The sequence below is a fragment of the Castor canadensis genome, chromosome 15, assembly GCF_047511655.1.
Source record: "Castor canadensis chromosome 15, mCasCan1.hap1v2, whole genome shotgun sequence".
NCBI lineage: Eukaryota > Metazoa > Chordata > Mammalia > Rodentia > Castoridae > Castor > Castor canadensis.
The window spans coordinates 76735664-76752308 of record NC_133400.1 but is presented as its reverse complement, the minus strand read 5'-3'; the positions used below and the strand labels follow the sequence as shown (position 1 = coordinate 76752308).

Below are 16645 nucleotides of genomic sequence, written 5' to 3'. Positions count from 1 at the left end.
TTTTTAGTCATACCCTCAACGTTCATAGTCCAATTTCACATCCTCAAAATTATAAATGTGAAGAGTAACATTTTTAGGTTCTGTAATTTTTAGTTTTCCTATCCTAACCAGGATTCATTTATGATTTTACCATTACAATAGGTTCAAAAATCCTATAGACAAAATCTTGAGGAAAAGCATTGGAGTTAAACTCTGGAGGGATTTTTTTTCAGTGAGTAGCTCCAGGCACTCCATGCACAACAACCATGACCATGTTAGCATAATATTTTAGTAAAAGATATTTGCCACTTTTCAGCAGATATTAGCTGTATGTGGGGGGTGGAAGTTCACTGTGACATTTACAAAAGTGATTACAGTATATCTTAATTAGATTCATCCCCTCCATTATTCTTCCTCATCTTACCTCCCTCCTTTTTAGAGTAAATTCAACAGATTTCATTATTCTATTTTTGTACACTTATACAAAGTATGTCCACCTTATTCTCTCCCCTTAACCCTCTCCATTTACCGTCCCTCCCACCCTTCATCCCAGCCCCAAACAGGACCTGATTTACCTTCCTGTCCTCCATCTTTTCTGAAGTGTTTATTGATTGTTCAAGGGGTTTTCACTTTCACATTTCACCGATGTACATATTGTAGTTTAATCAGATTAGCCCCCCTTTTTCTAACTTACTCTTTATCCCCTGCTCCACTATTATTCAATAGTTTTTTTAAACCAGTAGACAACATACTCTGCTAATAAAATCTTTATTCAGACCATAGAGTGAAATAACAACGTTTAATGTTTTTCAAGACTTAACTATTACATTGTTTTGTAAGACTTTCTGTAATCTTGTACATGTTATTTTGTTAATTATTTTACAAAATGATCTATAGGGACCTCACATATCTAGTTAACTCATAATTGCCTAAACATTAAAATTGCACCATCACAAATAATTTACTTTGGATTTTGTTTTGTAATATTGTGTCTGTGTGCATATTTGTCCTTCATTGTGCATTTTCATACAAACATTAAAATTAATTAGCAATCTCTGAGCTGATTCTTGTTTTAAGCAGCTAAAGACCTTGTAGGCAAGAAGCCAGTATAGAATTAACAATTTGTCATGGATAATCCACAAAGTAAATAAACCCAGTGTGAATAATTGAAAGTGGGTTAGAGTTGAACATAGGAGCTATCAGAAGTTAATTCAAACCTGAAGTCCTCCCTAGTAATTCCCTCTCATTATCCAACTGCTAGAAATAAGCTGGCGCAGATAACTTTCTAATTGTGCATTGTCAATATTTTACTATTTTATCTGCAAGCATATAGACCTTATCTTTTTGATAGAGTCCTGGTATTATAATGCTTGAGCAATGTGAAAAGTTTGAAAGCTTTGACATAGGTATTTAACAAACCCTTTACAATTTTCAAAAAAAGAAAGGAATGGAAACATTTTCTGCATTTTAGCATGTGGGATTTCTCAAAATTGAAGTTTGAGAAAACCCAGGGCTGGGGATTTTGCTCAGTAGTAGAGCACTTGCTTAGCATGTGAGAACCCCTGGGTTCAATCCTCAGAACTGCCAAAATAAAATAAAATAAAATCCAAATAAATGTCATGAGAATAAATTCACTTGCAAAAAGTACTTTGAAGTTAGGCAAACATTAAAATTATAATTCGATAATAGAAAAAGTTAGTATTTGATTTATAGTATTATATCAGCAATTTTAAGTCTAATAATCTCTTCCAGATAAGTAGTCAGTCTTCCCAAACTTAAAGTCATACATTTCATAGATTTCTGATAGAAAATTCTGCAAGGTACTTCTTAATCATACTAGAATTCTTACTTACATAGACAAAGTGCTGTTAATCAGACATTGATACTAATTATGTCCCTTTTAAAAATGTATCTACGATGATATTTTATTTTTAAGCTATGACTGCTATGACTGCACTTGAATTGGAAATATTTTAATTACAATTTTTTGGAGATTCTAATGTTTCTGATTTTTCTAATTCCAGGTTTCATATACACAGGAGAAGTTGTACATCGAATGCTAACCGCCACACAGTACATAGCGCCTTTAATGGCTAATTTTGATCCTGGTGTATCCAGAAATTCAACAGTCAGATATTTTGATAATGGTATGTATTGATTACCCTACTTTTTGTTAAAACTATATTTTTAACCAATATGTATCTGATTCATGTTAGTATATTTTTTGGATTTTTTTATACAATATATTTGTAAACTGCTTGATACAAATGCTCTTAGTCAAGTGATAACTGTTAACTGTTAAAAAGTGGAGTAAAGTATATGGTCAAATTGAACTCATTCATTCATTCAACAAATGTCCATCAGCACTGATTACACACTCTAATAAATAAGTTGTAGACAGAACATCACACAAAGCAAATTCTTTGATATGATAATGTTATCAATAAGTCTTTCCAATTTAAGTTAATTCAAATAAGTGTAATTTTGCTAGTTCTTGTCTTTAGAGCCAAGTATTATAATATATTGATACAAATTTCTAAAACTAATGAATTCCATGTATCTATAAGCTAAACATATCTCTTAAAACTAAAAGTGGTAGGTATTTACAGTTTACTTACAAAAATAAAAATTTCCCTGATTTTTAAACCCAAGCATGGTGGCATATGCCTGTAATCCCAGCTATGCAAGAGGCAGAGGTAGGAAGACTTCAGTCCAGGGTTGCTCTGAGCAAAACCACAAGACTTTGTCTGAAAAATAAACTAAAGCAAAAAGGAGTGTTGGTGTGGTTCGATAGGGAGAGCTCTTGTGTAACAACACAAGGACCTGAGTCCATTTCCCAGTAAATAAATAAAGGAATATAAAATACGAAATAGATCTTTTTAAGATTTTTCCAAGTATAATAACAGAAATCTGAAAAAAAAAGTCATTAAACACCATGAAAATCCAAATAAGAGACTCAGGGTTTTGAAACCTTTGATAAAGGAAAGAAATTGCAAGTTAAGAAGAGTTTGTGTTAGAAAAATTAATTAAAGAGAATTTTTGGTACTCTTTATAATACAAAAAGAGTATTTATCTGCTCAAATAAAAATATTACCAAAAAATAATGGGTACATTCAGGGTTAAGCAAAATTATTTCTATTTTTGTCTTGTTTCTGATGATCAGGGAAGACATTTACCAGTAGGTGGTATAAGCTTAATGGTGACATTAGCCTTGGGGAAATATGATCATTTTGCTAAAAGCAATCCTGTAACCAATGTGACAAAACCATTTCAAAAGTCATAATAGCAAAGGATAAAGGAAATTAAACATATTTACACATACAGCTTGAGAAATACATTTTAAACACTTTGAATCACACAAAAGTGTGATCCAGTATTCAATAATTCCAATATAAAAATAATTTTTACTATTTCCCTATTGTTTTAAGAACTGATAAATTCTATCCTCCCACTTCTTTTTGTATTTTGTTTTGGTTTATTCAAACTCATGAGAAGATACTGCCCATGTGTGTATTACATACACCGTAAGCAGATTCTAAGCATACTTGAAGCAGAACAACAGACAAATTTTTCTGAAGATTAATTCCATGGTCTCCGATACAAAATTGCCTTAGAATCTACTTTAAGTAAATAAATGATTTTATGAAAGTTCATTGTTTTTCAAGCTCTTTCACTCAATAGGTGATGTTAGGGTCATTTACTCATGAGCACAAGATTTTGATGGATAGATTTATATTCTTAGCATATAAATGATAAGGTATATTAAGTCACTCTCTCATCATTTGCTTTCATGTACCCTGTTCCTAAGTATCATTTAATATTAGAATTTTACTTTTACTTAAATGATTTTTTTAAAATTAATGTATACCACTCCATCTAGCCTCTAAATTCTTTATAAACAAAGTCTGTTACTATTTATAAGATATCTCTCTACCAACTAAAATAGGTACTTAATAGGTGGTAGGTCACATTAAATAGTCAATGAATAAATACATAAAAAAACGTAAATATGTAAGATGAGTTTTTACTTCTAACAATATGAAAGTATTATTGCTGAAGAATTAATTTATTTTGTGGGGTCAGTACTGAGGATTGAACTCATCGTATGCTTGCAAGCAGGTACTCTACCATTTGAGCCATGTGTCCAGTATTAAGTGTTTTTACCTTATTGAGATAACTTCTGTGTAATGACCAATGGGAATATTAGGATCCTACAATATGATAATGAAAGCTGAGTAATTGTTATGTGATTTTTAAATGAAGCAATTTTAAATATTGTAAGGCTCTTCACAAAATCCTGATTCATACCTAGCAACTTGCTGTAATCATCTCAACATCGGTTGGTTAGGATCATTGACAGAGGGCTTAAAGTTGAGAACTAAGCATTTTAGGGAAGCAAAACATCTCTAGAAAAGACATCAGCAAAGGTCTAGGGAAATAGCTCAGTGCTAGATCTTTGCTTGTTCAGCATGTACAAGGCCTAAGATTCCATCCCCAGTACTGCAAAAAAATAAAATAATTTTTTAAAGACAACATTAAATTAGAAAATTTCTTCTAAGATAATATTTCTATAAGAATTAAAGCTGTAGATGTTAAAAAATGAGCTGATGCTTTCAAATGTTATAACTAGTTGAATGATACCTGCAGTGTACATGAGTCACTGAATATTAATGCACAAAAACAGGGAAGCTATGAAAACTAATCCTAGGATCCAGGCATGGTGTCTTATGGATGTAATCCTGGCTGAACCTGGAGGATCATGAGTTCAAAGCCAGCCTCTGCTATGGGATGAATATACTGCAAATACCATCTACACATGTATGTAAATGGAAAAAGAAGACTTTAAATTATTCCAGGAATGGGGGGAAGGAGGGAACAAAGGAGAATGATGGAGAGGGTGAATTGAAATATGATATATTTAGTATATTGTAAGAATTTTTGTAAAAGCCACAGTGTACTCCCAGCAGAACAATTAAATAAATAAATAAAACAAAAAATGATGGTATGGTTTGCAAAACCAACATTCTATGTTAAAAATATTTTAAGTAATAAAATTTTCTATAATCTAAAAAGTCCAAAAAATACCCCAAAACTGTGTGACAACTTATATTTCATATTAATGGTTGAATAGTGAACACTGGAAGATTGAGCCTTCAGAATAATACAAACTACTGCAGTTTCATCTGATGTACTTCACTAGGGCTTCAGAAACCATAGCCCAGAGCCCTTTATAGGCTGCCTGACAGCCTTCTGGAAGCAATACAACAAAGACAGAAATGCAGGCATTGATAATCAAAGAGGAAAATTCCCATTAGTGCTAAAGGAACTTCTTCAGTGTGGAACACTATAATTCTAAAGATGGAAAGAAACATTATTCATATCATTTATAAGTAGGTCTTAGCTTTTCTGAATGTGTTCATTTCTCAGCATTTGTCAAAAGTATTTGAAGTTCATTCAGTTCACTTGGGGCTGCGTTTTGAAAATGGCTCATGGAAATTTAAGCAGATAGTACCTATTAACATTAATAAAATTCCTAAGGCAAAATTCCCCCACACTGGGTTGGCTCAATATTAACCTCAGTGTGAGGATAGATTCTTAGTAAATATTTAGAGAATACTCAGTCCTTTAAAAGTACCCCAAATGCTGCTTCAGTAACAGAATTCCAGTTAACCACATAAAACTGAAAGAGCAAAGCTAGTAGATTTGAAGGCCAGATAAATACTTCAATGAATCCTTCCTCAGAATTGGGGAGTGTATTTGACTCGTTGAATTTCTTTTTTCTTACCATGGGTTTTGCAGGCACAGCGCTTGTTGTCCAATGGGACCACGTGCATCTCCAGGACAATTACAACCTGGGAAGCTTCACTTTCCAGGCAACACTCCTCATGGATGGGCGCATCATCTTTGGATACAAAGAAGTAAGTGACATGGCATCATTTCCTGCCCCCTGACTCTTACTGTGACCTCTTCTTTCGAGGGTCAAGAACGAAATATTTCATTTTCTTATCTATTGGCTTCTTCTGCTTAATCAAACATTTTTTATTTTTAATCTTCTGGGTAGAACTATGGCTAATTTGTGGGGATTTTGTTTTGTTGTATATTCTGATATCATTGACATTGTGACCCAAAGCTTTTATAAAAATTATTAAATAATTGCAGTGCAAGTAGTATTATTGTGAAATAACTTTAAGAAAAAATCCTGTTTATAAGAATTTTCCACCTCTATCTGAATTTATTGTCTGTAGGGGTGGGGTTTTTCTTGGGGGCGTGTGCCTTGTTGACTTCTGTGCCAATTTTGATTCTGATTCCCAAAGTATTACTAAACACAACAACATGTGTAACTCAGAGACCCAAGACTGTGAATCTCAGGACAGTTGTGCCAAAACTGTTGGCTAATGTTCATTAAAACCTGGTAGAAAAGATTAATTAGAACTCTAAGTGACAGAATGAATAAGGGAATGTAAACTTAAGGCTTGTTTCATTTTAGCAAACTGACAAAGAATGAAAATTTACTAAATCATAGCCTTAAGTTTGCAGAATGTTTAGACTGGAATAATAATGTGTTTTATTTCAAAGTCTTTTGACAGTGTAATTAGGGTCTTCTAGACAAAAAATATAGGAATAAAGTTCCAAGTACTACAGATGTCATTTTTTTAGGCAGTCAGTTCTTGGAAGAGAAATTCTGACAATTAATAATGACATTAATAACCCAGGGGTTAATGGGTATGTTTAATAATTCAGGCTCCACATCTTTTCAACTGAGGGGTGATCTTTTTCTTGGTGAGTGAAGAGGGGATGAGTCCCTGATTATAAAAAGGAAGTTGATAATAAAGAAAGTACTCACTTTGGTCAAATCTTCTGAAATCCATTTATTCCATAAAGGGAGAAATAGTTAAATTTCAACTAAATAGGTCAACTTTTAAAAATTCAGCTACCATGTCAGATGTTTCTATTCCTTTAAAGAGATTTTCCATGTGGAAGATTTTTTCATTTACTTGGGGCAATACTTGAAAATACAATATAATGTGGGATGTGTCTTGCTCTATATTTTGTTGATCAGAACTATGTTTTGATGCTATAGTCCACCAAATTTTCATATCACATTCTTTAGAAGCTGAGAGAGTACCTCTCAAAACATTCGCTCACTCCTAGTATTTGTCACAATCCAGCATATTGCTGGGATGGCAGAGAGATTCAGGAATGTTAATTTGCAATAGTTTTAACCAACAGTGGTAAAGTTTCTGGAACGATCAGGGTCAGTGAGTCTGGAGTCTTAGATCTCACCAACTGTAGACTTTATCAAAACAGAGATTTGTGTTCCTATTGTGGTCGCTCTCTAGTCTTTACTATCAAAATTGTCATCTTTATTTACACAGTTCTCAAAGGGCGTCTCACATGGCAGAGTAAGAGTTGCTTCTTTGTTCTGAGTTGGCATTTTAAAATGTTTTTCCTTTTCTTTGCTTTAATTGTACAAAAAAATTCCCATTATGGTTTCCCATTTCATCATGGGAAATATTAAGCTGATAGGCAGTTTTTTTTAATGCTGTCTCACTTCCCAGACTGTGGTCCAGTTGAAATCCAACGAGGCCATTTTTACTTTATTATTTGCCTTACTGTTCTTTTCCTTCCCTCTGTCCTGCCCAGAAAGAAATTTCTTTCTTTTTCTTCCCCTAATAATTGGCATACATCTTGTTTTACTGAATTTGCTGAAATAAGAGTTCCCTTTGCATTTGGGGTGAGAGAAAAAGATGTTCCTAGAAAAACATTTATAATCACATGATGGCATAGAATAATACTTTGTATCCTTAATATCTTTACTGTTTCACAAAAATACTGGCACATAAAAAGTGTTCAATAAATGTTCGTGGCTTAGTTATGGAATTAGGTTCCACATGTTCATTTTATAGCTAATCAAGCTGAGTAAGAGAGGTTAAATGGCATGCTTGAGGTCTTAGAGCTAAGTAAGGACAAATCCAATTAATTCTAAGGCAGCTCAACTATTTTTCTTTCCTAAGGAGATCATGTATAACAATTTACAAAAATGTCTTTTTTTTGGTTTTTGTCAATAAATACTTGTTAATGTTCACTGCTTAATAATCTTTTTTATTGGACACATTATACTACACAAATGCAAGTATATTCAGGGGAGCTCTTTCCAGTTAATTTGTAAAGGTAACCAAATTGATAGTACATATAATATAAATAGTAAAATTTTGTGTTCCTATCTATCCTGAAGTTATAGAACTGAAGTTACTGACAGAATAGTAAGTGAACTTCCCTCTATCATAAATTGCTTCTTACAAGCTAACTCTACCTTTGTTTGATTTATTATATTTTAGGTGGTGAAAAGAGACTCTCTCACTTGTATAAAAACCACAATACATGAGTTTGTTAAATTATAGATTAAAATTAATAATATCCTGAATAAATTTATTGAACTAAGTTTTGTTTTTGTTGCCCTCATATGACTTACTCCACCATCCTATTTTGTTTCTCTTTGTCATTCTTATTGTGCCAATGCCCCATACTCACCCCTGAATGACCTCCAATCCTGTCATGCTTCCAAAATACTCATTTTTCCAAAAGCACAATTTTTCACAGTGCAGACTAGATTAAGAATGATCAATGAATTAAAAGAACACTTTCACTTCCCACAATCTTGCTTGTGATGAATCGCAAGAGGGAAAGACCTGCTGCTCAAATAAGAGTGGATCTGTCTTTGCTCACAGCATTCAATGTTTCTTTATCAATATCCAGCTGTTCTCAGTACTGAAGTAGTGACAGTACAGACACAAATGCCTTTAAATAATTATTTCTCCCAAGGTTAGAGCTCTGCATTATGCAACTAAAGATTTGAAATTCTGCTATAAGTTATAGATTCTTATTGTTACACTGCTCTTTAATATAACTGATTTCAAAGGCATAGTTTACTTAGATTGAAGCCAAAATTCATAAAGCAAAATAGCTCTTTAAAAAAATTTCCCTTAAATTACCAACTGTTCACTGTGGTGCATTTTATAGTACCCATTTGTTTCTTTTACTGATTATATTATAGATTTAATTACCTGATGAAATTAACCTTCTTTTCATCTATTTTGTTGGATACATTAACAGTTCTTTACAGTTTGTGACTAACTACAATGTCTGGATTTCTTTTGAATCTGTTGCTGACCTCTGTTTTCTCCCCCCACACACACACAGATTTCATTCATTGTTCATGTCTGTTTGCATGTTAGGTAAGTTTTAAACAAATGCTAGACATTGTTTACAAGTTACTAAAGAGATACTTTGAGGTTATAGATAATCCTACAGAGAGAATTTACTATTCTTGTTTGGGAGTTAGTACAGTTTCTTTTTTCTTTTTTTGGCAGCACTGGAGTTTGAATTCAGGGCCTTAAAGCTTGCTGGGCAGGTACTCTTACCACTTGAGCTGCTCCCTCAGCCTTGCAGTTTGGATTGGACAGATCACTTAAATCTGTCAGAAGTTAGGTTTATTCAGTCCGACTGGTATGCTTCTGACTAACCCGTTGTCTTGGAGTGTAGTGTTTTAGGGATCTCTACCAAAGGCCTGGGTATTTATGGACCTTTTGCTTTAGTATTCCTGAATGGCTCAATTTTCCAGCAGCAATTTAAGACAAGCTGAAGTTCTCTTCAGCTTTCAGTTTCTAAGTCTCCCGTATGAATGGGTCAATGCCATGGTGAGAAATCAGTGTTGATTTTGCTTCTGTGATTTCTTTCCTCTAGGATCTTGGCTTTTTAGGTCCTTGCTCTTTATTGGCTGCTTGATGCCTTTCTTACTTTATCCTTCTTTCTTAATCTAAGTAGTAGACCTGGTATACAAGTTTATCTCCCATAAATAGACGTGGAAGACCCATTCACTTGAAGTAACAACCTCCAAGCTTACTATAAAATCTAGCATTTTTAAGCTCTTTACATATGCCAGCACTGACCTAAGTGCTCAAAATTGATTTCATTACACTCATGAAAACCCAGACATAGCTACTTTTCATTTACAAAGAAAGAATCTGAAATACCCAGAGGTTAAGTACCTTTCCCAAAATTATGAAACAAAGATTTAACCAAGGAAATGTTGCCCACAGATCTACACAGTGCGCCACCCTGTCTCCCTGCAAACTGCCTGTCCAGCATGACCGACTGAATTTTGTCATCCTCGGCTCTCTTGCTTGGTTGGTCATTATGCAGAATGAGTTCTTAGGTTAGAGTGGTTCGCCTTCCACAGCATTTATCTTATTAATTTATTATGCATGCCAGAGGTGCGGCTTAACTGATAGAGGCCTTAACTAGCAATCATAAGCCCTGAGTTCGAATGTAAAAGTTAATAAATAAATTAGTTAATAAAATGAACCAATTAAACTATTATGGCTCAAGTAGGAGAAGCACTTGCCTAGCATGGTCCTGGGTTCAGTCCCCAGTGTCAGGGGCAGAAAAAAATAACAATAATTTCTATTTTACATTTCTGAATGCAAAAACAACAAAAAAAAGGCAAGAAAATAAAGTAAAAAAAAAAAAACTTAAAAAGAAAGAAAGAAAAGAAGCTGTATTTACACTAGAAGAAATGAATCCTGGGCCAGGTGCACAACTCTAATCCCAGCTATTTGGGAGGTAGAGATTGGGAGGATCATGGTTAGAGGCCAGCCCAAGTCAAATGTTAGTGAGATCCCCATTTCAATAAACAAACTAGGTGTGGTGGGGCACATCTGCGATCCCAGTTAAGCAGGAGGCATAGGTAGATGGATCTTGGTCCTAAGCTAACATGGGAAAAAACGCAAGACCCTATATGGAAATAAACGAAGGAAAAAAGGGCTGCAGGTTCGGCTCAAATGGCAGGGCGCCTGCCTAGTGAGCATGAGGCCTGGAGTTCAAACTTTAGTATTAAAAAATAAAATGTATCCTTTCTTTAGATAAATGGAATTTGGGAAATCAACTTCCTGTTAATAACTAACTGTGACCGTAGGAACCAGACTCTTTGTTATTTACAATTTCTGTTGAATGAATAACGATGATTGTTCACTTGGTTACAATTGATATAGACTGAAATTTCTGATCTATTAATAATCTAACAAAGAAACCAGAGTTTTGGACCCCAAGCCCAAATTCCTGGACTTCCCATGTCAGGTCTAGCCACTTGCCCCTATGTGACAAATAAAGAGACACGATGAGGATAGAGAAAGGAGAATTATTACCTATACTGGGACATGCTGTGAGAAGAGGTAAAGTAAGCACTGAGCCCATCTTCAGCCATCTTCAGGGTACAGACATGAGTTTTAGCTTTAAATAGTCAAAGAATTAGGGCAGGGACAAAAAGTATGCCTAGTTAAACAACCTCAGTCACATGTGTGGTCTGGTTGGTCATATCTCAGTCCTTGTTGTTTTCTAGAGAAGTTGTTATTTCTGTCATCACTTGAGGGGAGCAATCTCAAAATCCCATAAAATGATTATTCTTGCTCCAGGGTGCAGCCTCACATTAAAAGTGATTGTCTGAGTGGACCAAAGTAAAGTATAAACACAGCGGGGATACATTGAGAAACCCTTTTGAACATCAACTCAAATATTAATAATGAAAAACAGGACTGTACAATAGGTACAGTGGGGGAGTACAAATGGGAGGGGAGAATTAAGGTGAAGGCATATGGTTGATGGATTACATATACTTATTTATATGAAATAGAACAAAGAAACCTTTTGCAGTTGTTTTAAGTGGGGCAGGTTGGTGGGTGGACGGACAGATAATGGGGCAATGAAACTGATATACAATATTAAGTCTAATCAGAATTGTCATTATGAATCCCCTCCGGTATAATGAACATACCATAATAATTAAAAAAAAAAGGTGATTGTCCTCCTTTGGAGAGGTGTCCTGCAAGGCTCTGCTGTTCCTGAGGGGGAGTTTCAGTCCCTTTTCATAAAGATGTTATCTATCAGTCCTGTCCTTTCTTGATTCCAAGGTGGCTGCAGGAGAGAATGACTCAAAACAAAGGACAAAATGTACAAAATGGAGACAGGGATGCCAAGCTTTTTTCTCATTTTGAGTTAATTCATAGACCCAAGTAAGGAGTCAGTGCTTTTCAGGAGAAGCAATTTAAGCACTTCTTACAAAACTACTTAGCCCCAAGACTCTTTCATTCCAAGAGTAAAAGAGACTTGAAGTCAAATACCTTCCCTTCCTTGATCCTGTCAGCCCTAGTATCCATCACATCTCAGAAGTCATATGTTCTCATACTTGAATTTTTGATTTTGCTATTACTCCTCTCTTTACTTTGAATTTGCTGTTAACTCTCAATACAAACTGGAAGGATGTGATTCTCTTGTGCATGTATTGAAAAGTTAGTTATTTTTTCTTTACCAGCTCATGTGAGGGACAAAAGTGATTGTCTAGATTAGGATAATGCAATTTGTTTTTAAAAGTTGTGTTATTTTATTATATGGCCACAGGAGGAGAATGGATGGCCAGCCTGGAAATCAGCTTTTTCTATCAGTTTTTTCAGTTGAATACCTTACCATTTCTTCAGCAGAAAATTTGTGGGAAGTCAATATAGAAGAACTTTACTATTTATTAAGTAAAATCACCTTTTAATCTATTCCACCATTTAAGGATTAAAACTAATGTTCCTTAGTGTAACATTTACTGCTTCTGTGGCAACCTGCATAGTTAATAAATCACCACTTCCAATTAGTTGTAGATTTCAGTCTGCCCTTTAAAGCATTTTTTGAATTTCCTTGAAGACTATTTTTCTTATTTAAGCTGTAATGGCCCCTCATTCATGGGTATCAGCCTGAAAGTATTAAAAAGATGAACACTAGCAAAATGTGTAGAATTTTGGGGAAAAAGGCTATTTGAGAGAATAAGAGAGGTCAAAAAGAACTCAGTAATGAGACCACTGCCATTTAAGTGTAAAGTAATTTGTCTTCTATGACTATTGCTGTATGGGTAAAAACATTTGACCTATGTAAAGCTAATGCATATACTTCTAAGAAACTTTATAAATGTGTGAGTAGAAAAAATTACATGAATATGCATATATATATATGTATATGTATACATTATTTATATGAGGTTCAAAGAATTCAAATGGAATAAAATGCTGATTAAAAAGTCTTAAGAAATAGTTCTAGGCAGCTACTCTACCATTTGGGCCATGCCAACAGCCCAGGGTTTTTTAATTTTTATTTTGTTTTAGGTTTTGGCAGTATTGGAGTTTAGGGTTTGAACTCGGGGCCTCACACTTACTAGGCAGGTGCTCTGTCACCTGAGGCATACCCCTAGCTATAAAGAAATATTTCTAAGGAAAAAGTGGACACAGATGATTCTAAATCACAGAACTTCCCTGTACTTTAAATATGTGAAGTGTTAAAATTTTATCTACATGGCTTTATTATGGTCTAACTCATTTGTATGTTTGAATGTATTTTTTTTTAGTTTCTTTATATTTTAACTTTTTATTTACTTTCTGCAATATGAGAAAATAACAAATTGAATGGTTATCTATTTATTATGTTCTAATAACAAGCACTGTGAGGAAAAATAACTGAGTAATTGAAGTAACAAAATAGAAAAATAAATATTCTGGAGGAAATAATTTTAGAAATAAAAAGCCTGTTCTAGTGTTGGCACTGGCTTTAGCTGGTTATGGTGTCTTGGGCAACTTACATGATCTTGCTGGGGGCTTTTTACATCCCTTCCATTTACACTTTGATGACACCGAGAGGCTTCCACCATAGAGTAGGCATTCTTTCCCATTATTGGGCCATATCCACTCTCCCTGCCCTGATGTTTCATAACTAAACAGCTCTTGTCCTGATGGTAAAAGGTCTAATGCATCCCATTGCCTTCCCAACCCCAACCCCAGGTGTAGATTTTCCTCCCTCACCTTTCTTTCCCCCAGTGTTTTGTTCCCAGGCCATGTTCAGGAAGCTTTCTTGGCTGGCTGTTACCCCAGATAAAACCCCAGCACAGGCTTCACTGTCTCCAGCCAAGTTGCACAGTCCTTTTAGGTGGGCACCTGCTTCCCTGTTCTCTTTTGTAGCCAGCTCAGACTCCAGTTTGTCAATTCAGGAGTGAGCAATCTTTAATCAGAGTTCCCGCTGATTTGTGCAGGTATATACGCTGTGTATGTCTTTGAAAAATGAATATGTTGCCAGCATTTAAATATTAGAAGATTCAGATAAAAATATAGACTTGCATTTTTTTTCTTTGGGTACCAGAAGCCCTGGAAGCACTTGACTTGTGTTGTCTCATGGCAAAATTTGACTGGAAAATGTGCTCAGAATATGCTTATCCAATTTCTTCCTCACTAAGTTCTTCTTCATTATTCCATGTTCACTCTAGCTTAAATAGATGTGAAGTTTGAAGTTCCTCTTTGAATACAAGGGCTGACTGTATTAAACATCTGCATTCTGTTATCTGCCTTCTTTCAGACTTTCCACAGGATATGACTGTGAAGTTGGAGGCAGGATGGATGTCATGATTTTTTTTTTTTTTTTTTGAGACAGGATCTTGCTATGTAGCCCAGGGTGGCCTTGAACTTGCAGTCTTACTGTCTTAAAATATTTGTGTAAATTATCAATATTCAGGAAATCAAATAAAATATTAATGTTAAGTTCAACTGAAATTCCTTCTATTCAAATGTAGTTTGCAGGCAATTGGCATTAACATTTTTGGCTTTATTTGTTGTTTTGTTAATAATAAGGGAGCTTAACTTTTTGAATCTTAGATTCACTGCTAAATAATTCAGAATTCAGATCAAACATTTAAGGAAGATAAGGTGGGAAGTTGAGTTGAGTGGGTAAAATAGACAAAGAATAGGTGAAATACAAAGCTTCGAGTTTTTTGTGGTTTATTTTTTGTTGTTATTTTTAATATTAAGCAATGAGACACCTTTTTGCCGATTAGCAAGTGAACATAAGTGAGTTTAGAGTAATTCCTTTCCAGTTAAATTCTGATAGGCATGTGATTCACCATTTGGAACACATACTGTAGAATCAAGCCCTTGCTGAGAACCTGTGCTGCCTATTAGACAGATAGCAGGGCCCATAATGGAAACAAATGAATGTTTTGGCAGGCTTTGCAGGGCAGAACAGAGAAAGGAAAGAAATAAAATTCCATTACCTCTGCCTCCATCACCGTGCTGTTATCTCCCTGGTTTAGAGACAGACATAATAGCTCATGTTTTAAGGATTATGCAGGGCCCCTGTCCAGGAAAGTGATCCTACAGTGTGGGGAGGGAGGAAAACAGCTCTGTCTTGAATCTTCTTCCCAGAGCGGGTACTATGCCTACTTCCTTTCTCCTACTATCTTCTCTTGCCTTAATTTTGTCTTGCTACTGAAACCTCTTCTTTCTTCAGTGCTTAACTTGCCTCAATGTGTCATTTGTACAAAAGTTTATGCCAAATAATAAACTGATCTGTAACTTGTAAAATGGAGCAAAAATTCAAATATGCTTTAAAAAGAGGACTTACAAATGTTTGCATAATCTATTATGAAAGCATATTTTGACTGTCGTGAATGCTCCTTTGCTATCCTGTAGAACAAATATACTTAAAAATCAATTATTAGAAATACAAAATCCCCATCACACAGAGGCCCAGTTCAAATTTAGCTTGGCTTTAGTAATTAAACACATCTATTCTAGGTACTTAAAGATAATGAAGACACATTTCTTAAAAAAACAAAACAAAACTGTAATTCAGAGTTTTGATTATTTCAGATTGGACTCCTGCTATCCCCAGTTTGACTCAGGAGAAATTTTGAGGATGGAGAAAGGAATAATAATAATAATAATAATAAAGCTTCTCATAGTGAAAGTTTTTAGAGCTTTGGTATTTTGACATCTTCTTTGGTCTTTGGTCATGGACTCACTGATTGGGTACTTCATGTCTGTATAAATATAGAGCCCGCTATAGAATATATGAACATGACAACACAACATACCCATTTTTGTGCTAATTTTGCTTTATGATGGCTATCATTTTATCTTTTCCCTGGCTATAATTCTAAATAACTTGCTTGCACACACACATACACACAAGTAGCCTCATTGATATTAGTCAAAAAATATTTCATCTTAAATGTGGCTTTTAACAGTCTCTCTGATGCATCTTAATGGTTTCTAATTTTATACCTGGTTCTCAGAGTGCTCAGACAGATTACTTGGCAGTCTTTGATATTTTGAGTAACAAAGTGCAGTCCAAGAAAGCAGAGTAAGAAAGATATGACAATATCAGGCAGACCTATTTCTGTAGGAAATCTCTGAGAAAGCCAGGACTTGTTCATCTTTTCCTCATTAATCTTTGACGATATTAGGTATTTAATTCAATTGGCAAAAACAGTTTTTTTTCTAAATGGAGAATGCAATCATTTTATTAAAAGGCTTGATGGCTTCTAGGGAAATGCAGGGAATTGAAAGCGTCTTCTACATTTTCATGTTAGTATTTAAGAAGGACAAACATCATAGTTTGGAACCCATGGGCTCATGCTCATGAACTCTATAAAACTTTAAGGAAAAGCTTTTGAAGCAAGTGATATTGTCATTAAATTGTGGTCCTTATCCAGCTATCCCTCCCCTGGTCTCCTCCACCTCTGTGTATTTTGGTCTCGCTCTTCAGAGCTGCCAAAGGTGTTCTCTGCATACCCTTTTAAAATTTCATG

The 16645-nt window shown here is 34.6% G+C and overlaps 1 protein-coding gene across 1 annotated transcript in view; it reads left to right on the top strand.

Annotated features, from left to right (window-relative positions):
• Positions 1 to 16645, top strand: part of Plxdc2 (plexin domain containing 2) — a 407828-nt gene that overhangs the window by 291613 nt on the left and 99570 nt on the right. The window contains exons 5-6 of the mRNA XM_020169269.2: positions 2004 to 2126; positions 5779 to 5897. Of these exons, the coding sequence (XP_020024858.2) occupies positions 2004 to 2126; positions 5779 to 5897 (242 nt within the window). The remainder of the gene's footprint in view (positions 1 to 2003; positions 2127 to 5778; positions 5898 to 16645) is intronic.